Source organism: Bos taurus, chromosome 25 (assembly GCF_002263795.3).
Source record: "Bos taurus isolate L1 Dominette 01449 registration number 42190680 breed Hereford chromosome 25, ARS-UCD2.0, whole genome shotgun sequence".
Lineage (NCBI taxonomy): Eukaryota > Metazoa > Chordata > Mammalia > Artiodactyla > Bovidae > Bos > Bos taurus.
In genome coordinates, this window is record NC_037352.1 from 36,516,721 (window position 1) to 36,538,368 (window position 21,648).

The 21,648-nt window shown below is 43.8% G+C and overlaps 1 protein-coding gene across 1 annotated transcript in view; it reads right to left on the bottom strand.

Moving 5' to 3' along the window:
• Positions 1-13,612: 13,612 nt before the first annotated feature.
• The window catches only part of CYP3A28 (cytochrome P450 family 3 subfamily A member 28), a 38,604-nt gene continuing 30,568 nt past the window's right edge, over positions 13,613-21,648 (bottom strand). Inside the window, exons 10-13 of the mRNA NM_174531.3 lie at positions 20,870-21,030; positions 18,240-18,466; positions 15,890-16,052; positions 13,613-14,139 (exon numbers count right to left, since the gene is read on the bottom strand). Coding sequence (NP_776956.2) covers positions 14,032-14,139; positions 15,890-16,052; positions 18,240-18,466; positions 20,870-21,030 — 659 coding nt within the window. The 3' untranslated portion in view covers positions 13,613-14,031. The remainder of the gene's footprint in view (positions 14,140-15,889; positions 16,053-18,239; positions 18,467-20,869; positions 21,031-21,648) is intronic.

Sequence of the window (21,648 nt, forward strand, 5' to 3'; positions counted from 1 at the left end):
TATATTAGAAGTCGGTAATCTGTCAGCCTTCACTCCATTCCTGATGAGAGAAGCCCAAGGATTGAGGGTCTGGAAACTACATGGCCTTATTTTCATTACTCTGACCCCATATGTCCTGGGACTTCTTGGACTGGGAAATCATGAATTATGTGAAAAACTAAATCTAAAAGATTCTTAAACTTAACAGACACACAAGACATTTAAGCTGTGTTTGTGCACTTCTCTCTCTGTTTATCCTTTCTCACTTTCAGTTCATCTGCAGAAGGTAGCACTCACCTTTCACCTACTCTTTCCCTCATTCTGGCCTGAGAGTTTGCAGGGCTGTTGGATGACAACCTGAGTGTGTGGATATTTCGCTGGTAAATTGCAGTACGTCCCAACTATGTCTCCTGCCCTCTTTCATTTACTTGGGAACTTATCACGCAGCATGAAATTTCTACCATCATAGCCTGTCAACTTTTGGTTCAGACTTTCTCCCAGATCAGATCAGATCAGTCGCTCAGCTGTGTCCGACTCTTTGCGACCCCATGAATCGCAGCACGCCAGGCCTCCCTGTCCCTCACCAACTCCGCACCTGTTATAATCCACAGCTGCCACTGTAAAACAATGCCTGAATATATCTATTCGTTTGTCCATTGACTCAAGGCCAAGTAGGTGAATATTAGGTATGGATACTGTGTTGGGCCGTGGGCTAGAAATCCACATAGTCCCCTCCCTTGGAAGCGGCCTCCCAGTGGAGGGAGTGAGACACATAGCCAAGGTCAGTGTGGGGCATACCTCTGAAATTTCTGGGAAAATGGAGCCCTACAGAGAGGTAGCAAAGGAGAGAAATGGAAGCAAGCCTGAGTATCAACAAAGGACAGACCTGGGAAGCTGGAAGATGATCCTCAGGAAAAGTAGGATAGAAAGTCCCAAGAATTCTGATGTGTTTTTGCCACCTCTTGGTGCCTTCTCTGGGCACTGTTAAGTAGCTTAATGCTAATATTCCCAGTTATAGATGTAGAAACTGAGGCTCAGTGACTGCAAATGCCTTCCCAACATCTATTGATCAAAACAACATGTTATAAATAAGCTAATATGAGAAATGGTTTCCCTGGTGGCTCAGTGGTAAAGAATCTGCCTGCAATGCAGAAGACCTGGGTTTGATGGCTGGGTTGGGAAGATCCCCTGGAGAAGGGAATGGCTACTCACTGAATAACACACACAATGTTCACTTCAATATTCTTGAGGAAGTGGCAAGTCATTTGCTCTGTAATGCCAGTATTTAATGTTTGCTGTTTTGTGATGAAGGTCAGTTTGGGAAATAGTGACACCCAAGGCTACAACTGCAAATTGCATAAAATTCTGGCCTCTATCTCCATGGCTACCCCTGCCCAGGGGCTCCCCCATGGGTCTCAAAAACCAAGGACTCCATCTCACCTCAGCAGGAACAAGGACAGGTGCAAGTCATGAGGACCCACCCCTCTATGTTCCTGACTGAGAGGTACACAAACTACATCCCACAGGGACAACCAGGGTGATATCTGATAACTACTGACAACTTAATACACTCAACTAACCCACAGCCTTTCTTCTTCTTGAGAATAAAACTCTTGTAGGAAGTATACGCTTTTATCTTCCTACAAAGCGTATACTCAGCTATGATGACTTTCTCACTAAGCCTTATACAACCATCACCTGCCCTCTTCGCCTCAGGGCCAGTCTAGTTGGTTGGAGTCTAACCCAACAGAGGTAGACTAGTCGTTTCCTGGGAATAAAACGTGGCCAGAGCCACATCCTAGCAAAGGCAAATGGCCTTGCTCTGCAAGGGGAAATAATAGAAGGCATGATCTTTGTGCTCCTTCATTCCACCGCTGGTAAGACCTAAGGGAAGAGACTCCCGTTCTGACTGTGAGGAAGGACGTGTGTGCGTGAAGAGCACCCTCTCGTGTAGTCACTTGTGTACCAATGGCCTCGGCATGTACTTTCAAAGCTCTGTTCTCAATGCTTAGGGAGCAGATGTGACTAAGATCCGGACATTATTCAGAGACAAATAAACAGGCAGTTACAGTAGCCAAGGTAGACTTACTGCACAGGCATGAGAACACAGTATCCTCACCAACTCTAGGTGGATTATCTTCTTTCTCACAAGTCAGCAATCAGTCAAAGTTGAAAATCAAATAACACTCAGGAAAAAAAAACACACTCAGGGAAGACTCGGCAATACAAGAGGCCCCATCAGTCTGCTATTCCCATCCTTCTATTTTGTTAGCCCAGTTGGTTCCTCTTCTGGGAAGTCAGTCCTGACTTCCGCTGGCTGAGCGAATCGCCCGCAATATGAGAGGCAGTGTTGGTCTGGAGTGATTTATGTGTTAGACTCAAATTTCACAGGTTACACTCTGGAGTGTGCAAACAATGAAAGCAAGATCATGTACTTGTGTTATATCTCTGCTCCCATATCCTCATTTCTCTCAGGACAGCAAAACTTGATCTTGCCATTGGAGGTAATAGGTGATAGCTAAGTTTTGGTGGCTGGGAGATGGAAATAGACAAACCTTCTGGGTCTCCTTGTTACTGAAAGTGGAGTCCAGCTGCTAGCTACTCAAAATTCAATAAAGCTGCTGCGGCTGCTTCAGTCATGTCCGACTCTGTGCGATCCCATAGACGGCAGCCCACCAGGCTCCCCTGTCCCTGGGATTCTCCAGGCAAGAACACCGGAGTGGGTTGCCATTTCCTTTTCCAACGCATGAAAGTGGAAAGTGAAAGTGAAGTTGGTCAGTCCTGTCGGACTCTTCGAGACCCCATGGACTGTAGCCTACCAGGCTCCTCTGTCCGTGGGATTTTCCAGGCATGAGTACTGGAGTGGGTGCCATCGCCTTCTCCAATCCAATAAAGAGGCCAGGCTGATGGGAAGTATGCCTTGCTTTATTTTGGATGCCGGTAACTGGGGGTGGGGGGAAGGCAGATGCCTGTCCAAAGGCTGACTCCTTCCTCTCGCCCCCAACCTCTGGACAATCAGGGTGCAAAAGCTTTACCTGCAGAAACAGCACAGTTGGCTCTGACAGTCATCTTGAATTAATCATTGGTGGTCTGGTCTGATCAATGTCATCTTGATTTTTTTTGTGTGTGGGGGTCTTAGTTACAGCATGTAGGATTTTGTTGCCTCATGTGTGATCTTTCCTTGCAGTGCATGGACTCTCTAGTTGTGGCTCTCAGCCTCAGTAGTTGTGTTCGGGCTTAGTTGCTCCACAGCATGTAGGTTCTTAGTTCCCTACCAGAGACTGGACCCATATCCCTAGCATTGCAAGACAGATTCTTAACCATGGGACCACCAGAGAAGTTCCATCTTGATTGTTTTAAATATAGTTACTCTTCAGATCCAGGGTCTGTTTGTTTCCATTTCTTTGAGACCAGCTCTCAGAATTGTGGCAGCTTATGTTGTGGCTCCATCATAGTCATCATGTACTTAAATTCTTCCACCTGGTGGGGTTTCAGTATCTACAAGACAGCTCACAAGATATGGCTCAGAATTTTATCTATAGTCCTTGAAAAGGAACTAAAGGTCCTTGACAATGCATAATCAGTTCAGGTCAGTCACTCAGTCATGTCCTACTCTTTGCAACTCCATGGACCACAGCACGCCAGGCTTTTCTGTCCATCACCAACTCCTGGAGCTTACTCAAACTCATGTCCATTGCGTCAGTGATTTCATCCAACCATCTCATCCTCTGTCATCCCCTTTTCCTTCCGCCTTCAATCTTTCCCAGCATCAGGTCTTTTCCAATGATTCGGTTCTTCGCATCATGTGGTCAAATAATTGGAGCTTCAGCCTCAGCATCAGTCCTTCCAGTGAGTATTCAGGACTGATTTCCTTTAGGATGGACTGGTTGGATCTCCTTGCAGTCCAAGGGACTCTCAAGAGTCTTCTCCAACACCACAGTTCAAAAGCATCAGTTCTTCGGTGCTCAGTTTTCTTTATTGTCCAACTCTCACATCCATACATGACCACAGGAAAAACCATAGCCTTGACTAGATGGACCTTTGTTGGCAAAGTAATGTCTCTGCTTTTGAATATGCTATCTAGGTTGGTCATAACTTTCCTTCCAAGGAGTAAGCATCTTTTAATTTCATGGCTGCAGTCACCATCTGTAGTGATTTTGAAGCCCAGAAAAATAAAGTCTGACACTGTTTCCATTGTTTCCCCATCTATTTGCCATGAAGTGATGGGACCAGATGCCATGATCTTAGTTTTCTGAATGTTGAGTTTTAAGCCAGCTTTTTTTCACTGTCCTCTTTCACTTTCATCAAGAGGCTCTTTAGTTCTTCTTTGCTTTCTGCCATAAGGGTGGTGTCATCTGTGTATATGATATTTCTCCAGGCAATCTTGATTCCAGCTTTCTGCCATAAGGGTGGTGTCATCTGTGTATATGATATTTCTCCAGGCAATCTTGATTCCAGCTTGTGCTTCATCCAGCCTGGCATTTCTCATGATGTACTCTGCATATAAGTTAAATAAGCAGGGTGACAATACACAGCCTTGACATACTCCTTTCCCGATTTGGAACCAGTCTGTTGTTCTGTGTCCAGTTCTAACTGTTGCTTCTTGACCTGCATACAGATTTCTCAGGAGGCAGGTCAGGTGGTCTGGTATTCCCATCTCTTTCAGAATTTTCCACACTTTGTTGTGATCCACACAGTCTAAGGCTTTGGTGTAGTCAATAAAGCAGAAGTAGACATTTTTCTGGAACTCTCTTGCTTTTTCGATGATCCAGTGGATGTTGGCAATTTGATCTCTGATTCCTCTGCCTTTCTTAAATCCAGCTTGAACATTTGGAAGTTCACAGTTCACGTACTGTTGAAGCCTGGCTTGGGGAATTTTGAACATTGCTTTGCTAGTGTGTGAGATGAGGGCTAGTGTGTGTAGCAGTTTGACCATTTTTTGACATTGCCTTTCTTTGGGATTGGAATGAAAAGTGATCTTTTCCAGTCCTGTGGCCACTGCTGAGTTTTCCAAATTTGCTGGCATATTGAGTGCAGCACTTTCACAGCATTATCTTTCAGAATTTGAAATAGCTCAACTGGAATTCCATCACCTCCACTAGCTTTGTTCATAGTGATGCTTCCTAAGGCCCATTTGACTTCACATTCCAGGATGTCTGGCTCTAGGTGAGTGATCACATCATCAGCCTTGTGTAGTTCAATGAAACTATGAGCCATGCCATGTAGGGCCACCCAAGCTGGACAGGTCATGGAGGAGAGTTCTGACAAAACATGGTCCATTGGAGAAGGGAATGGCAAACCACTTCAGTATCCTTGCCTTGAGAACCCCATGAACAGTATGAAAAGACAATGCATAATAACCACACTATTATTGTTTGGTTTCCTTTCACTGATTTCCTTTGTTTCTGCATTTTCTCAGTTCTCTGATTAAGCTTATTCTTTAGCTAAAGTTTTTCCACAGAGAAAAGGCAGGCTGAGGACATGGAGGGGTGGCAAGGACTATATAGACCTGCTTTGCTTCAGGTTCTCAACTGAGATTGCAGAGACAGGGGCATACCATCTACCGCTGCCCCCTACCCCTGCTCCCCGAGAGACCTATCCTCAGGCAAGGAAAGCTAATAATTCCTGTTCTGAGCACTTGGCCTGCATTAAGATATTCAATTTACCCCATAACCCTATGAGCTAAGTGTTGTTATGACCCCTCTTCTACAAATTAGCAAGAAGGGACACATAAAGGTGAAGTGACCACTCAAGTATGCATCCCTAACTACTCAAGCAGTTGGGATTCAAATTTAGATCATCTAGCTTTAGAGCCCAAGGTGTTAACTTCAACCAGGCTCAGCCTCGCCCAGGAATATAGTGCGTGTGTGTTGGGGGAGGGGAGGAGGTGGGGTGTGGGGGGTAGAGGGGGTGGGACTATCACTAAAGCCTGGATCTTTTGAGAGGGTAGGCACCCAAACCAGAGACGAGATGGCTGGGTTGAAGTAGGAGAATGCTTTTTCAGACCCACACACATTGCCCCATAGAGAAATCCCCTCCCCCTCCCAGAAGCAGAGGCACTTTTATAGACTTTACAGCAAAGAGGAGGAGGAGGACTTCCTTAGCATTTGCTCGCTCTCTACTCTATCCCAGAATCTCTTTTCTGATAAACTAACCGCTAACATCTCTACCAAGGGCTTCCCTGGTGACTCAGTGGTAAAGAATCTGCCTGCCAATGCAGGAGATCTTCCCCTGGGGTCAGGAAGATCCTCTGCAGAAGGAAATAGAAACCTACTCCAGTATTCTTGAGTTTCCTTGGTGGCTCAGAGGGTAGAGCGTCTATCTGCAATGCTGGAGACCCAGGTTTGATCCCTGGGTCGGGAAGATCCCCTGGAGAAGGAAATGGCAACCCACTCCAGTATTCTTGCCTGGAAAATCCCATGGACTTAGGAGCCTGGTAGGCTACAGACCATTGGGTCCCAAGGAGTTGGACACGACTGAGCAACTTCACTTTCTTTCTTTCACTTTTCCAGTATTCTTACTAGGGAAATTCTATGGACAGAGGAGCCTGGCAGCATATAGTCCATGGGGTTGCAAAGAATTGGACACATTTTAGCAACTAAACATCATCTCAACCACACCATATAAAGTTCCTTCATGTCTCTCTTAACTGATTCTTGTGAAAACTCTTTGAGATAAACAGTATTGCAAAAAAAAAAAAAAACAAAACAGTATTGCTGCTGCTAAGTCGCTTCAGTTGTGTCCGACTCTGTGTGACCCCAGAGACGGCAGCCCACCAGGCTCCCCCGTCCCTGGGATTCTCCAGGCAAGAACACTGGTGTGGGTTGCCATTTCCTTCTCCAATGCATGAAAGTGAAAAGTGAAAGTGAAGCTGCTCTTTCGTGTCCAACTCCTAGTGACCCCATGGACTGCAGCCCACCAGGCTCCTCCATCCATGGGATTTGCCAGGCAAGAGTACTGGAGTGGGGTGCCATTGCCTTCTCCCATAAACAGTATTGGGGTTATTTAATTCCCACTTGACAGGCTGGAGAAGAGTCCTGCCCAAGCAGTTAAACTATGAATCCAGAACACAGAGCCAGAACTTGGGATTCCAAATTCTGCCTGTTTGCTTAGATTCAAGGGGCTTTCTCTGCAGGTTGTGTCATCTTCCTGTGGGATAAATATTTCCTTCCACACTTCCCATCACGTTCCCACTCTTGTTCCAAATGCTGCAAAGCCAGTTGTGACCACAAAGATGATATGTACTTCCTTCTACCCATGACTATGTTGGGTATTCACCGAACTTATGGTGTCAGATATTAGGGGATGTTGCAGATGGTTCAAACATGTTACTATCAGAATCATTTGGGTTTCCAGAAGAGCAGAAAGTGATGAAAAGGAGTAAAAGAGGAATCAGAGAAGAGAGGGAAATATCAGACAATCATATAGAAGGGAATTAATGAAACAGGAAGTGTGAGATGAAGGGAAAAAACAAGTGTCCTGGGGTACATTGCAGAAGAAAGGCAAGGCACTGGCCTCTCCTCATTGCTTCAGTGACTACCTAACAAGTTTTGCTTGACTCTATGCTGGCCTCACCCAGGTGATTCTCTTTTTCTAAGAAATTAATTTATTTATTATAATTGGAGGCTAATTACTTTACAATATTGTTTTTTTTTTTTTTTTTGCCATACATTGACATGAACCAGCCACAAGCGTGCATGTGTCCCCCTGTCCCGACCCCCCTCCCACCTCCCTCCTGGTGATTCTTTTCTTAAACCACGACAGAGCCTGCTAATACATGGATCTTGTAACATTCCTCTGTGGTTCAAATCCTTACAACCACCTTCATCCCCAAGATAAAATCTTAGTGCCTCAGGGTAGAATCTCAAGACTCTTCCTCATCTGGCTAAGGGTGGCTTCTTCAACTTGTCTTGACCCATCTCATCATGCATTTGGCCAGAGGGAGAACAGGAGAGAGGGCATTTCACGCTGTGAGAACGGCTGATCTTATCCATCGTCATCATTGTTGAGTGTGCTTCTCATTTCTTAGTTGCAAAACACAGGGTCTAAATCAAGCCAACTTTTTACTGCTATTAATAATAAAGAAATGATTGAATCCCAGACCCAACTAGGGTCCCTCTTCTTGTAAGGTCAAGGTTTCACCCTGGTCTGGTCAACAGGGGGCTGGCCAGTGCGCAGGGCCTCTGGAAAAAGCCACTGGGCTTTGCAGGCACCATCGTGACCTACCTTATACTTGTTAGGGTACATCACTGGGATTTGAACATTTTAGTTGAGGTAAAATTCATATGACACAAAATCAACCATTTTAAAGTGAATAATTCAGTATCACTTACCACATTCACAAAGTTGTGCTACCAACAGCTCTATCTTGCTCCAAAACATTTCCCTTATACCAAAATAAAATTTGTGCCCATCAAACACTTTCTCCCCACTCTCTCCTCGCCCCAGGCCCTGATAACCACCAATGTAAGTTCTCTCTTCATAGATTTGTCTATTTCTGATGTTTCATATAAATGGATTCAGGTAATATGTGGCCTTTTGTGTCTGGATTCTTTCATTTAGGTTTTCAAGGTTCATTCCTCTTGCACCATGCATTCAGTACGTCACTCTTTCAATGGCTGAATAACTATTCTATCTGTGGATGAAAAAATTAACAGTCCATCTAAGAAAGAAACAGAACACTTTCTTTGAGCCAATCTGAGGATTATAACCCAAGAGACAATCTTTCAGAAAGCTCTGAGGACTGTTCCGAACATTTGAGGTCAAAGCAAAGTTAGGTAAGTTTTTGAGTGAAAAGGTTGTATATCAAATGACATATCGACAGTTTATGCAACCCAGATCTGCACCCTTAGAAGATTAAAGGGATTGCTGTCTCTAAGGAGTCATCTTGCTGGCACCAGGGAAAAGTGCTCTTGACATGAAGCAGGCATTCTGATGTCTTCTAAGAGGGCTGGTTAATGCATGTTCACAAGGTACCCTAAAGGGAGAGGGTGGCCCAAATGTTCAAAAGGAATTTTATGTGTCACAATTTTTTCTTTCTTTTTTTTTTTGTTGTCAACCTTTTTTGTTCAACCCTTTTATTCTTTAAAATCAGGATCTAGTTTCTTTGTCACATTATGTTCAGCGCAGGGAGCTCAGCTCAGTGCTCTGTGGTCACCTTGATGGGCGGGATTGGGGGTGGGAGGGAGGCCCAAGAGGGAGGGGATATATGTATACATGCAGCTAGCTCACTTCACTCTACAGCGGAAACTAACACAGCATTGTAAAGCAACTACACCCCAATTTAAAAAAAAAGAAAACCTTTTTTTGTTGTGCCTTAAAAATAAGTCCTGTATGGACACACAACAATTTGTTTATCCATTCATCCACTGATTTTGTTCCCACCCTTTTGCTTTGGGGAATAGCATTGCAATGGATATGAAGATACATGTATTTGAGAAACTGTTTTCAGTTCTCTTAGACATCTATCCAAGAGTGCAATTCTTGAGTCATGTGGTAATTCTATGCCGACCTTGCAGAGGAGCTGCCAAACATTTTCCCTGATGGTTGTACTACTTTACAATCCCACCAGCATGAATGAGCCACCCAATTTGTACACATTCTCACCAACACTTGCTTTTTACCTTTTTTATTTATAACCATCGTAGTGCTTGTGGTGCAATAAGATTTCTGAAACTTTGATTTTCTGTAACTAAAATAAAAAATCCAAATGGTTAAGAATCTATAAGAATTTGCCAGAGATTGTTGTTGTTCTGTTGCTCAGTCATGTCCAACTCTTTGCAACCCCATGGACTGCAGCACACCAGGCTCCCCTGTCCTTCGCCGTTTCATAGAGTTTGCTCAAAATCATGTCCATTGAGTCGGTGATGCCATCCAACCATCTCATCCTCTGTCATCCCATTTTCCTCCTGCCTTTAATCTTTGCCAACATCAGGGTCTTTTCCAGTGTGTGGCTCTTTGCATCAGATGGCCAAAGTATTGGAGCTTCAGCTTTAGCATCAGTCCTTCCAATGAATATTCAGGGTTGATTTCCTTTAGGATCGACTGGTTTGATTGCCAGAGATAGAGGGAGAGCAAGGAGAGGAAAGAGTGTGGAGGGATCCTGCTTCAGGAGGCCCCTGAGCCTTCTATGTGCTCCAGGGACACCTATGCTCTCTGCTATATAGACAGTTGGCTAGTAGGGATCCACAGAACATGACTGATATGAAGGCCCTGGGTGAGTTATTTAAACCTTCTCAGCCTCAGTTGCCTAAACTATATAATGAGAGTTAACAGCTTTCCTCCTAAAGGAGTGCATACCAAACAAGTCCTGATCCATGACCTGAAGTGCTTGGGTCCTGGATCTCCAAGTTGGCCTCCTGGTAGCTTTGACTAAAGAGAACATGTGACTTCACCCATCAGATACCTGACCCTTAGCAGACCCTCTAGAAATGTGCATTCATATGAGTTCATAAACAGTTAACTAGTATCAAGACTTCTAGAGTAAACACAAACTATCGAATGTATCTTTTGTCAGCAAATTACAGTGAAAAATATTTAAAATTATTAGGAGTTTGCTGAGTGTGAGCTCATTTTTTCACTCCTTATTGGTTGTGTTTAAATAGTTCATTTTACCACCTGCTGTGTATGGAGATACTGAATCAAAAATGTTTAGGACATTATTTCCTGGATTCTAATTGGGATTGGGGTGTCTGTCCTGCTGTGTGAGTTCAGGGCCCTGAGTGGGACCTCCAGCCCCACGTTCGCCAACCCTATAGGTGCCAAAGCCCCCCTGGGTTGAAATCCTTCACACTTTCCTCCTCCTGGCTTGGGGGAGCAATTGTTTCTAGAAAGGTCCCAAACTTGAGTCCACTGTTGGTAAGGAAAAGATAAAATCCCAAAGGAACAACCAGGAGTAAGAAGAGCACATTCCCTTCTTACAGACACAGCGTATTTATAAGATTCAGTCAGGACTTCCAGGCAGTTACCAGATTCATTTTCCTGGGCTGAGTCACTCATTCCCACCCCGAGTCACTGGGAATACTGGATGCTGCTCATTACAGGCCACCCAAACTCTGGATGATCTCCCTGGGCCAAACTAAAGCTTATTCACCTGGGAGTTTGTACATCCTGGGAGGTAGGAGGGCCAGTCTATATGATGGGGTGCAGAAGGCTGGTTCTGCTCCCAACTGGGATCCACTCGGATTACAAATCTGTCTCAGGTTCCCTGTGGGATTGGGCTCCACAGAAACCACATCTTCAACTCAGCTTTCCCTTCTGCCCCACTCAGGTCCCTGCATCCCTTTACTTGAGATCACTCTCTCAGTATTTGTGCCAGAACCCCCATATCAGGTTCTGCTTTTAAGGAACCCAACCTAAGACAGTGACCGAGTCCAAGCTAATGTGTGTACAGTGCCATTCAGCCAAGGGGCATCGAGGTGTTGAAATTCAGCCCAAACTCTGTGGTCTAAGCAATGCAAAGACCACATTTACCCAAAGCCACTAGTCCTCATTTGCCCAAAGCCGCTGATGAGTCTAGACTCAGTCCTGGACAGTGCTGGGATTTTAAACTTAGGAGCTCCAGCTTCAGAGGCACCCATCTCTCAGTTAGAGTGTGGTGCTGCCTCCTTATAATAAAGTAAGACAAAGAAGACCAAGGTGAGGGATGGGGAGAGCTATATAAGCCAAAAGGTGCCCTTGTGACCACCAGCCTCAACAATAATCACAAACTTATGGAAGAGTCTGTTGAAAGATCTGTTTTTCTTATTCATCTCAGAGTAAATTGCCAACCTGATAATTTACACCCCCGTATCACCCACAAACAACAACATCTCCTATGTGACCACAATATGACCTCCAAGTCAGGAGGTTAATGCACATCACTACCAGCTAACCTCAGAGCCCCCAGACCCCCACCTGCCCAACCATGTCCTTGTAGCAGAAGGACCCAGCTCCTGAGCTACATTAGGATGTCACCTCTTTGAAGTCTCCTTCATCTGCTACATGTTCAGTCCATCTCTGGTTTTCATGATGTTGCCTCTTTCAAAGATTCCAAACCAGTTACAAACCAGGAGGAGAATGCTCCCCCACTTGGGTTTGTCTGACTCTTCAGATTTCCTGCCTCCTTGGCAGGATTATCACACAGGTGAAGTGAGTTCTTCTCACTGTGTCCCATCAGGTGAAGCACCAGCAATTTATCCTGTTCCTGATGCTGCTATCTGATCCCTTGATGAAAGGGGTGTCTGCCAGGTTTCTCTGCTCTGATGCTCCCCTTTCCCTCTATAATTAGTGGGCATTTGGAGCAGCAGTACTTTGAAGCTATGCGTTTCCTCATGAAGGAATTGCAATATATACATACATACATATACACATGTACATACACAGCCCCCTCAGCTTGGCCCAGTGTCCTTTCAACACGTCCCCCTCAATGTTTACATTTCCCTGCTTTCTAGCCCAAGATGGTCCATCGTCATCACATACTTTCCCAACCCTGGAATCAGCCTTTTCTCTAAGGATCCCTGGTTCATTTCAGTGGAAAATGATATTTATAATCCAAGGTCTGGGCACAAGGTGTGCTTGTGGCTAAGAAGGTGTCTCTGTTTCTAACACACAGTAGTGAAAAGCAGTAGGTATTATGTGTTTCATAGCTACACAAACATAAACACATACCTATTTGTCTCTATGTGTATCTGTCTGTCATCTATCTGAATGGAAAAGCATGTATTTACCTGATAATTCAGTTTCAATCCCTGACCAACAGGGTTTCTTCTAGCTTCTCCATCCCTGAACCAGGGACTCCTTCTCCAACAGTGAGAATGTTGGCCTCCACCATCTCTCATATTTACCACTTGATCAATTCTCCTTTATGACCCCAATCCATGATCCATCCCTTTCCACTGACAATGCCCCCTCACCCTATGGGCCACCCCCACAAGTGAGCATTTTGGGTTCCCTCACCTGTGCCCAGCTGCCATCCCTGTGGACACCCTCCCCTCCCTACTCGGTCTCTGACTTAGAGCCACTGTCCTCCTTCTCTGGCCCCACCTTGACGTGTGAGGCTGCCCACCTTCTGTGGCCCACCTTCGGGTTTAGGACTGGATTGTCCAGGAAGAGATGGCAGGCAGGGGAAGGAGAGGGGAGGGAAGGGGCAGGAAAGGGAAGAGATGGCAGGCAGGGGAAGGAGAGGGGAGGGAAGGGGCAGGAAAGGGAAGAGATGGCAGGCAGGGGAAGGAGAGGGGAGGGAAGGGGCAGGACAGGGAAAGGAAGGGCCGTGTGCAGCTTCTGACCCCACTGAAACTGACCAGTGTGTGTAGCCTTTCTCCCCAGTCAACCATCTTTTATTCCGTGTTTACTGTGTTAAGATGGTTGTGAGTTGAGGGTGGAATACAAAGAGGTATGGAAAATATGTGCTCCAAAAAAAGGTAGATTTAAACTAAAAGGGTAGATTTAAAAGGCAGATTTCTAAACACCAGGCAAAGTCATAGTCAATTAACTCTTACCTATTTAATATGTTAAGGTGGAGTTTTGAAAATGGCCCCACCCACCAGCAACTGTGATAGTCAAAAAGTATTTGGTCACTGCATCCCCAGACTGGGTTGTACACCTCCACCCTAGCATGCACAAAGGCATCAGGTAGTACTCTTGTAAGCAGATGTTTATTGTCTTGCTCAATATGTTTTATTTAGCATATTCAAGATAAAATTTGTGATATAAATATCATTCCCATCCCCATTTTAATTCTTATTTTCATTAAAGTCTGTCGATAAGATTGTTGAGAGATCTTCATTCTGATCAGTGCTCAGGAGGAGTAGATAGTACTAACTGGGGTGGATGGAGAGTGTCCTATGAGAACCTGTGAAGTTGAGTATCTGGCACTTGCTAATCACCTCCTTTGTATGGTACGTAGTATCTAATAATCCAGGTAGGCAGCGAGAAAGCTAAATGATTATGCAGAACCCTACTCACCAGCAAGTACAGTAGGTGAAGCCCATCTTTATTTATTGGCTTTATCAAAGTAGACCACGTCTCTGGTGTTCTGAGATGCAGCTTCCTTCAAAACCGAAGTGCAAATCCTTAGAGAAAGTCAGGCTCCACCTGTGGTCCCAGGCCTCTGGGCACAACCTTCAGAATAACAGGTTGTTCTGGCTGCGTGAGTCCTTGAGTGTATAATTTCAGGGGGATCTGTGACAGTTAAACAAGCACATGAGAAGCGATTAATGAAGCCCCGCTAACAAACAAACAAAAAAAGCAAAGTAGACAAGATACTGCTTTACAAATGTCAGGCATGACTTAGCGACAAAAACAACAACAACAAAGCTTTTAGCATGATATGTATTGGATTTTTTTAAACTACCAGTTCAATATGTTTAGTAGATACAAGGGCAGATAAGGGGACAGCTAAGCTGTCTGTATTTCCTTAAATGAATTTTAATAGTTTACGTCTTCGAGAGAGTCGGTTTATTTAACATATTTATAAAACATGTGGGAAGAAAGTTGCTCACAGTATTCCCTTATCATGTCCTATCAGAATTTAACTTCCACTTTTATGGAGATATAATTGATTTATAGCAGTGCCTATATTTAAGGTATACAGCATAATGATTTATTTATAGAGGTCATAAAGTTATTACCACGGTAAGTTTTGTTAACACTCATCATCGCATATAGGAAGAAAAGAAAAAGAAATAAATATTGTTTCCCCTGTGAGAGAAGTCTTAGGGTGCACTCACTGACATCATACAGAAATGGTAACAACAGTCACTGTGCTTTGCATGACAGCCCTGCTGCTGCTGCTGCTGCTGCTAAGTCTGGTAAGTCATGTCCGACTCTGTGCGACCCCATAGACGTCAGCCCACCAGGCTCCCCCGTCCCTGGGATTTTCCAGGCAAGAACACTGGAGTGGGTTGCCATTTCCTTCTCCAGTGCATGAAAGTGAAAAGTGCAAGTGAAGTCACTCAGTCATGTCCGACTCTTCACAACCCCATGGACTGCAGCCTACCAGGCTCCTCCATCCATGGGATTTTCCAGGCAAGAGTACTGGAGTGGGGTGCCATCACCTTCTCTGATGACAGCCCTAGTACTCATTTGTAACTGAAAGTTTGCAGTTTTTGACCACCTTCGTTCAATTTTGCCTGCCTATCTTTGATTCTTTATATTTATTCTGAGCTGTGTCAAGAGGGAAAGTGATAACATTCATCCCTCATTCATTCCACAAAATACCTATTTGAGCACCTATTCTGTACCAGGCTTGATACAAAGTCAGGTTGGCCTGTGTTCTTTATTGATTTAAATTTTAAGTAAAAATACCAAGTATTTAAAATGTACCAGATTCTTAGGCGTTATGGCAAAATTTTTCCATCAATTTTACTATACAAGCAGTGGCTGAGACCTGCTGTCAGAAGAGCCTCTCTAAGTTCTGGTGGGGAAGAGCATCACTGAAAAGTCATGATGAAAAGTCACTGCTCTCATGATTGTGCACACACTTCCTTCCAGTGAATTTGAAACCAAATTTAAAATCTTTCTTCCATTCAATGCATGGTGTGCAGTCCTGCCACACTAACTGCATTGACTCCAGACAACCTTTTATAGTTGGGTCTTTATGAAGCTGCTGACTTAGCCCTCCAGGGATGATTGACAAGTAAAGGTTTCAGGTGATTCCAAAGAGATTCTCTGGCTGATAGAATAAGTTATCCTTTGAATTGATAACATACCTAGATATATAGAGATCCATCTGTTAAAAATGGAGAAGGAAATGGCAACCCACTCCAATGTTCTTGCCTGGAGAATCCCAGGGACAGGGGAGCCTGGGCTGCCATCTATGGGGTCTCACAGAGTCGGACACGACTGAAGCGACTTAGCAGCAGCAGCAGCAGCATCAGTTAAAAAACAACTCCCAATAAAACGTTATTAATGCAGAAAGTGAATTGCTGACCTGTGTTTCTTTACAAGGTTTGAAGGAGAAGTTCTGCAGGATTCTGACAAGAGCAAGTTTTATGTTCATGATGGCAAACCTCATGCCAAGGCAGTTTCGGGGTCCAGTTCCAAAAGGCAGGTAGACGTAAGGATTTATGCTGTCCTTGTTATTCTTACTGAACCTGGATCCACAACAGTAGAGGAAACAAGTGAATGAAACAGAAAAACCAGAAGAGCTGCAGGTCTGAGGTTTTAACTTAACTCTTGGACCTGTAGCATAAGGAGATTTCTGTGGGCTGGTGACTGCACACTGCTGTGGTGAGAAAGATAAGTTCCACTCCCTGCACCCTACAGAAGCTTTCACTCCTGTTAAGTTGAGGTAATGGTTATTTAAAGAAAATGTATCCTTAAACTCTAAATTTACATTCAGGGTGGTGACATGTTCACTCTCTGAAAGGCAGTTAGGAAATGAATCTGATTGAAGAAAACATGGGTTCCATCTCCAAGCACACTTACGTCACTCGTGTGCTCATGGGGGAAGGAAGCAGGAGAAACACCTCTGAGTATTTAAATTGTTATATTTCAACTGCTTTCCCTCGTTTCCCTTCCAACCTCCATGTGTCATTATCTCTCTACCTCTCTCTGCCACACACAGAATGCTTAGGTCAGTAGAATTCTGTCAGCATGGGATGCCAGGCTACTCCAGATAATCACTGATTTCTTTGTCTATCTGTTCCACTAGCCTATAAATTCCCTGATGGTTAGACCTCTGTGTTATAAAAATTTGACTCCTCGGTATTTTAATATGTCAAGGAAAAATGCATATTTGGGGAAAGTGATAATAGCATTGTGGTTACATATATTTAAAAGAGTCCTTATTTTGTAAAACATTATGTAAATTTACAGACAATGTGACAAAATAATATGGAGATGGAAGGACAGCAGTGTCACGTGAATGTGCAAACATGGGTTGACGCTTCTTAAGCAGGGAATAGACACACACAGATATACATTGTACAGCAGAAACGAACACAACTCGCAATATACCACAATAAAAATGTATTTCATAGGCTTGTGCCTATAGAGTATACCTGTATATGTTTCAAATACACCCACACTTGTGTATGTTTGTAAAATTCTCCATAATAGGCCTTTGTAAATATTTGGTTTCCCGCTCCGTGGCCCAGTCCCTGACATACACAGGTAAGCACTAAATCTCTGCTTGACGGCTGAATGAATGAAAGGGAAGTACGGTGAGTGGTCTCCATTTTTAGTTTCCGGATGCTGCAGGAGGGGGAGCTGCTGAGCTTGAGGGAGAAACAGAGTGTCCCTGGTCTAGAACAGGGGACTTGGTGGACTCTGACTCTTCTATCAACAAGTATTGTGTGTCACCACTATGGTAGAACTTGGACATCGGGGCAAACAAGACAACCGTTGGCCATCAGGGTGAGATGAAATGACAACCCGTAGTCAAGGTGAAATGAAAGTCCAGATCCCAGGCAGTGCCTGAAAAGTTCATTCCAAACCTTGATCCCTGCACACTAAATGGGAGAGAATCAACTCTATCCAGAGTTCAAACTGTGCCCAAACCAGACCTTTGCTCCTAATTCCTGAAAAGGATACTCAACAGCTCTCCAAGGAGGAAATCTAGATGTCTAGAGAGCAGAGGACTTCTCTTTGGAAAGTCACCAAATACTGAGACAGAAGGGAGCTGGCCCAGGTCTGCACCCAAGACAGAACCAGGGCCCCTGGGTGCTCCTCCATCCTCAGTGAGGCTGCTTGAACCACAGGGATGAGACCTCTGGTCTCCAGCCTGTGCTCCCACAATAGTAAGAGCAAACAGCAGCCGTGTCTAAAAATAAGGAATGTGGGACATGTGTGAATTCAGAGAGCTAGGAGAGAATAGAGAGAAAGGCTTAAAGGAAACAAAAAGCCTATACACCTGAAATAAGACAGTAGTAAGGTAACTTATGGAATGTGCATACAAACATATGCACATAGAATATTGTTTATAGTTTATTGTTAAATAAATCAAGCCATTTAGAACTAAATAATATATAAGAATACCACTCAAAGTTTCAAAAATCTATATATGCGTAGAAAACTGTCCACAAGGACATACATTATTAATGAGGCCTATCGTACTGTATTAGGAATAAAGACAGCTAATAATTTTATTTTTTCTAATCTAGTTTGAATAATTCAACTCAAAGAATGAACCCAGTTAAAGAGAAAAATCTTTTAAACAATAAAAAGATATACAGGTAAACGGTTGCACGGTCACCCGTTTGACACCTATAATAAGAGTTGTCAGAACTTGCAAGCACCAAAAAGGATGAGGTGGGCGTCTCTTCTCCAGGGTCTTGTACCTTTCGGGACGGAACTCCTCGGGCTCTGGCCAGAGCTCTGGGTTGTTGTGAAGAACGAAGAGTGGCACCAGCACGGTTGTCCCTTTGGGAATGGTCACCCCGTGGATTTCCACATCCTTCTTACAGACCCTCTCAAGTCTCCCAGCAATTGGAAACATTCTCAGAGTCTCATTCACCACCATGTCAAGATACTCCATCTGCACCAGGGCATCGTAGGTGGGAGGGGCCTCGGAAAAGAAAAACAGATTTTGATAAATTAAGATTTTGGATCAACCTTCAACTCCATCAATGCAGTCCTATTGAAATGTTAGGTGCTCTAGGGAATAATTTAAATTGATCAAGGACATTTATGGACATTTTAGTATCTATCATGTCCTTTGATCTCTCACGGGCCCATTGAGATGTAGAATAGTGAGGACTTGGAAGATGTTGGGACAGTGCCCTAACCAGGGTCTGAAATCCTGCACATTATCATGCAGTGTATTTCTTTCTCAGGAGAACAAATGTGAGCAATAGGCTAAAACCCTTACTCTTAAGTGAAATAGGCAAAAATCACTGTTTCTTTTTGAAAGTGAGGCCACATGTAAGTACCAAGGAAAGAGAATGTGTAAAAGAGCAAATCCCCTATTCAACATGAAGGTTCTCAGTTGAAGGCTCCTGACTGCTCATTCTTTTCGTTATATGTATACAGTTTGGAAATACTACATTAAATGAAAACTCTGTAAATGATTTGGAGAGAAATGAATTCCTTTCTAAACCAAATCCGCAAATAAAGAATAAGACTGAGTGCTACTAGCAACAGTTTCAGTTCTAGAGGAAATTACAAGGGAATCAGAATCCTCAACTCCACCCTCTGTTGCTGGAAGAGTCCTCTATTGTCCCTGCAGGTGTGACCAGAAGGTTTGAAGGTCTAAATAAGCCACTCCAGCCCCAGGGGCCAGCTCTCCTCATACCACAAAGAACTCCAGTTTTTGCAGATATCTGAGACTAGTGAGGGTGGTATGTGGCTGTCACATGGGGTTATATTTAAGGGGCAACATTGTGGAGGATAGGAGTGGCTCAAGAGCCAACACCCTGGATCACAGCTTGGCTTGATCACCACCAGGTACACGACTAGTGTCTGGAAGTATTTCATCTCCCTGTCACTCAGGTATCTCATAGGTTACATGGAGACAGATGGAGCTGACCCTCCATAGGGTTGTGTGGCAGAGACACACTGCTCACCCAGCATCCCGTGTAGTCCCCATATTTCCCAGGCCATCTGAAGTTATGGGAAACCAACTTTGCCAATGGGCTGTGAACTGAGGTGGTTATGGCAGTTCAGAGACAAAATATTTGAAAAGTCAGTGAGCAACTCTCAGGTTCCTGTTCCCCAGATAACAAGAATGTTTCAGATAAGGCAGTTACAAGAAGGTGGAGCCTCAGCCTGTATCCCCAAGTGACTCTGTGGAGCAGAACTGTGTACTAATTCCTCCACTAACAATCCATGTTGGATGTGTAGATGTGGGTTAAAAGTAAACCTTTGCTATGAAAGCCCCTGAGATTTTTAGGCTAATCTGTTACTGAGGCATAACCTAGACTCTCCTGACTAAGACTGAATTTTATGAAGGTTAGATTCATTCATAAATGGAAAGTGTTTAGATAAACATAGATAGTAAGAAGTAAATATTAGCCAATAGTGGTGTTGTTATTGTAAGTATTATTATAAAAAGAGGAGAACACAATGCTTTAACTACTCTCTGTCTCTTAGTGACTTTTTCATCTTATTGCACCAAAATAATCCCCAAATAAGATTTACCAGAGAAGACACATCATCTGTAATTTAGGTGGGCACTACTGTCTGTCCTTATCTTGTAGCTAACTCTGTGGTTCCCTCCCATTCTCATTCAGGTGGCTCACCTTGAATTAGTGGAAAGGTGGCTACTGTGCTGTGAGCAGCCTGTGTGAAAGTCACCCACAAGATGGGGCTTCTTGATCCTGACACCTACCATTGCCTTGTGCTGCAGACATGTGGAATACGAGACACGTGTAGAACATGTAAGGAGCTGAGTCAGCCAGCTAGTTAGCCATGGCTAGCCCAGATCAGCCAACACCCAGACCACAGCAAGTCCAGCTGTAGTAGTAAAGAATCTGCCTGCCATGCAGGAGCTGCAGGAGACACAGGGTCAATTCCTGGGTTGGGAAGATCCCCTGGAGGAGGTCTTGGCAACCCACTCCAGTGTTCTTGCCTGGAGAATCCCATGGAGAGAGGAGCCTGGCAGGCTACAGTCCACAGGGTTGCAAAGAGTTAGACATGACTGAAGCAACTTAGCATGCAGCATGCATGCATGCAGACACTAGAGTAATAGATGTTGACTGTTAGATGCCACCAAGATTTTGTGAGTTTTTAACATGGCATACGGTAATATATGATATGCCAAGACCAGCATTTTTTCCCACAGTACCTACATTCCTGTGTGTGCAAGGCATTATCTATGTTTCCCCTTTGTTTTGTATATGTATATCCTTCTTAAATAGCACAGGTAAAAGATTTGAGGCTTATGCTTTCTGCAAATATGTTCAAGAAGCAGCAAGAAGGCATTTTTGCTAAGGCTTCAACTTCTCTTCTCTCTCCAGGTATCATCACTCACCTTATTAGGGAAAGTTGCATCAATTTCCTCCTGCACCTTCTGCTGGACATGAGGGTGAGTGGTCAATTCATATATAATGAAGGAAAGAGTACTGCTAGTGGTCTCATAGCCACCAAAAATAAAGATAGTACTTTGGGCCACGAGTTCTATGTCAGACAGAGCTAAAGGGAGACAAGAGACATTTTATATTATATGAAACACATCAATATTAAACATCACAGTTTAGATGATGAGAAATCAAATGAAACTGCCAAATCCCTATGGGGAAAATGTAAAAGCAATTAGAGTCAAACTGGGAGTGTTTTGTATTCTCAGTCTTCTGAGGGAGGGGAAATATGTATACCTCTGGCTGATTCATGTTGTTGTATGGCAGAACCCAACAATATTGTAAAAAAATTATTCTCTAATTAAAAATAAATAAATACATTAAAAAAACAAGAAAAAGGCAGAAATTGTTTTAATCCAGTTTTCTCACTGTCCATAATCCCTGCAGATGGTAACTGCAGCCATGAAATTAAAAGACATTTGTTCCTCGGAAGAAAAGCTATGACAAACTTAGACAACATATTAAAAACAGAGATATCACTTTGTCGACAAAGGTCCGAATACTCAAAGCTTGGTTTTTCCAATAGTCATGTGTGGATGTGAGAGTTGGACCATAAAGAAAGCTGAGAGCCAAAGAATTGATGCTTTTGAACTGTGGTGTTGGAGAAGACTCTTGAGAGTCCCTTGGACTGCAAGGAGATCAAATCAGTCAATCCTAAATGAAACCAGTCCTG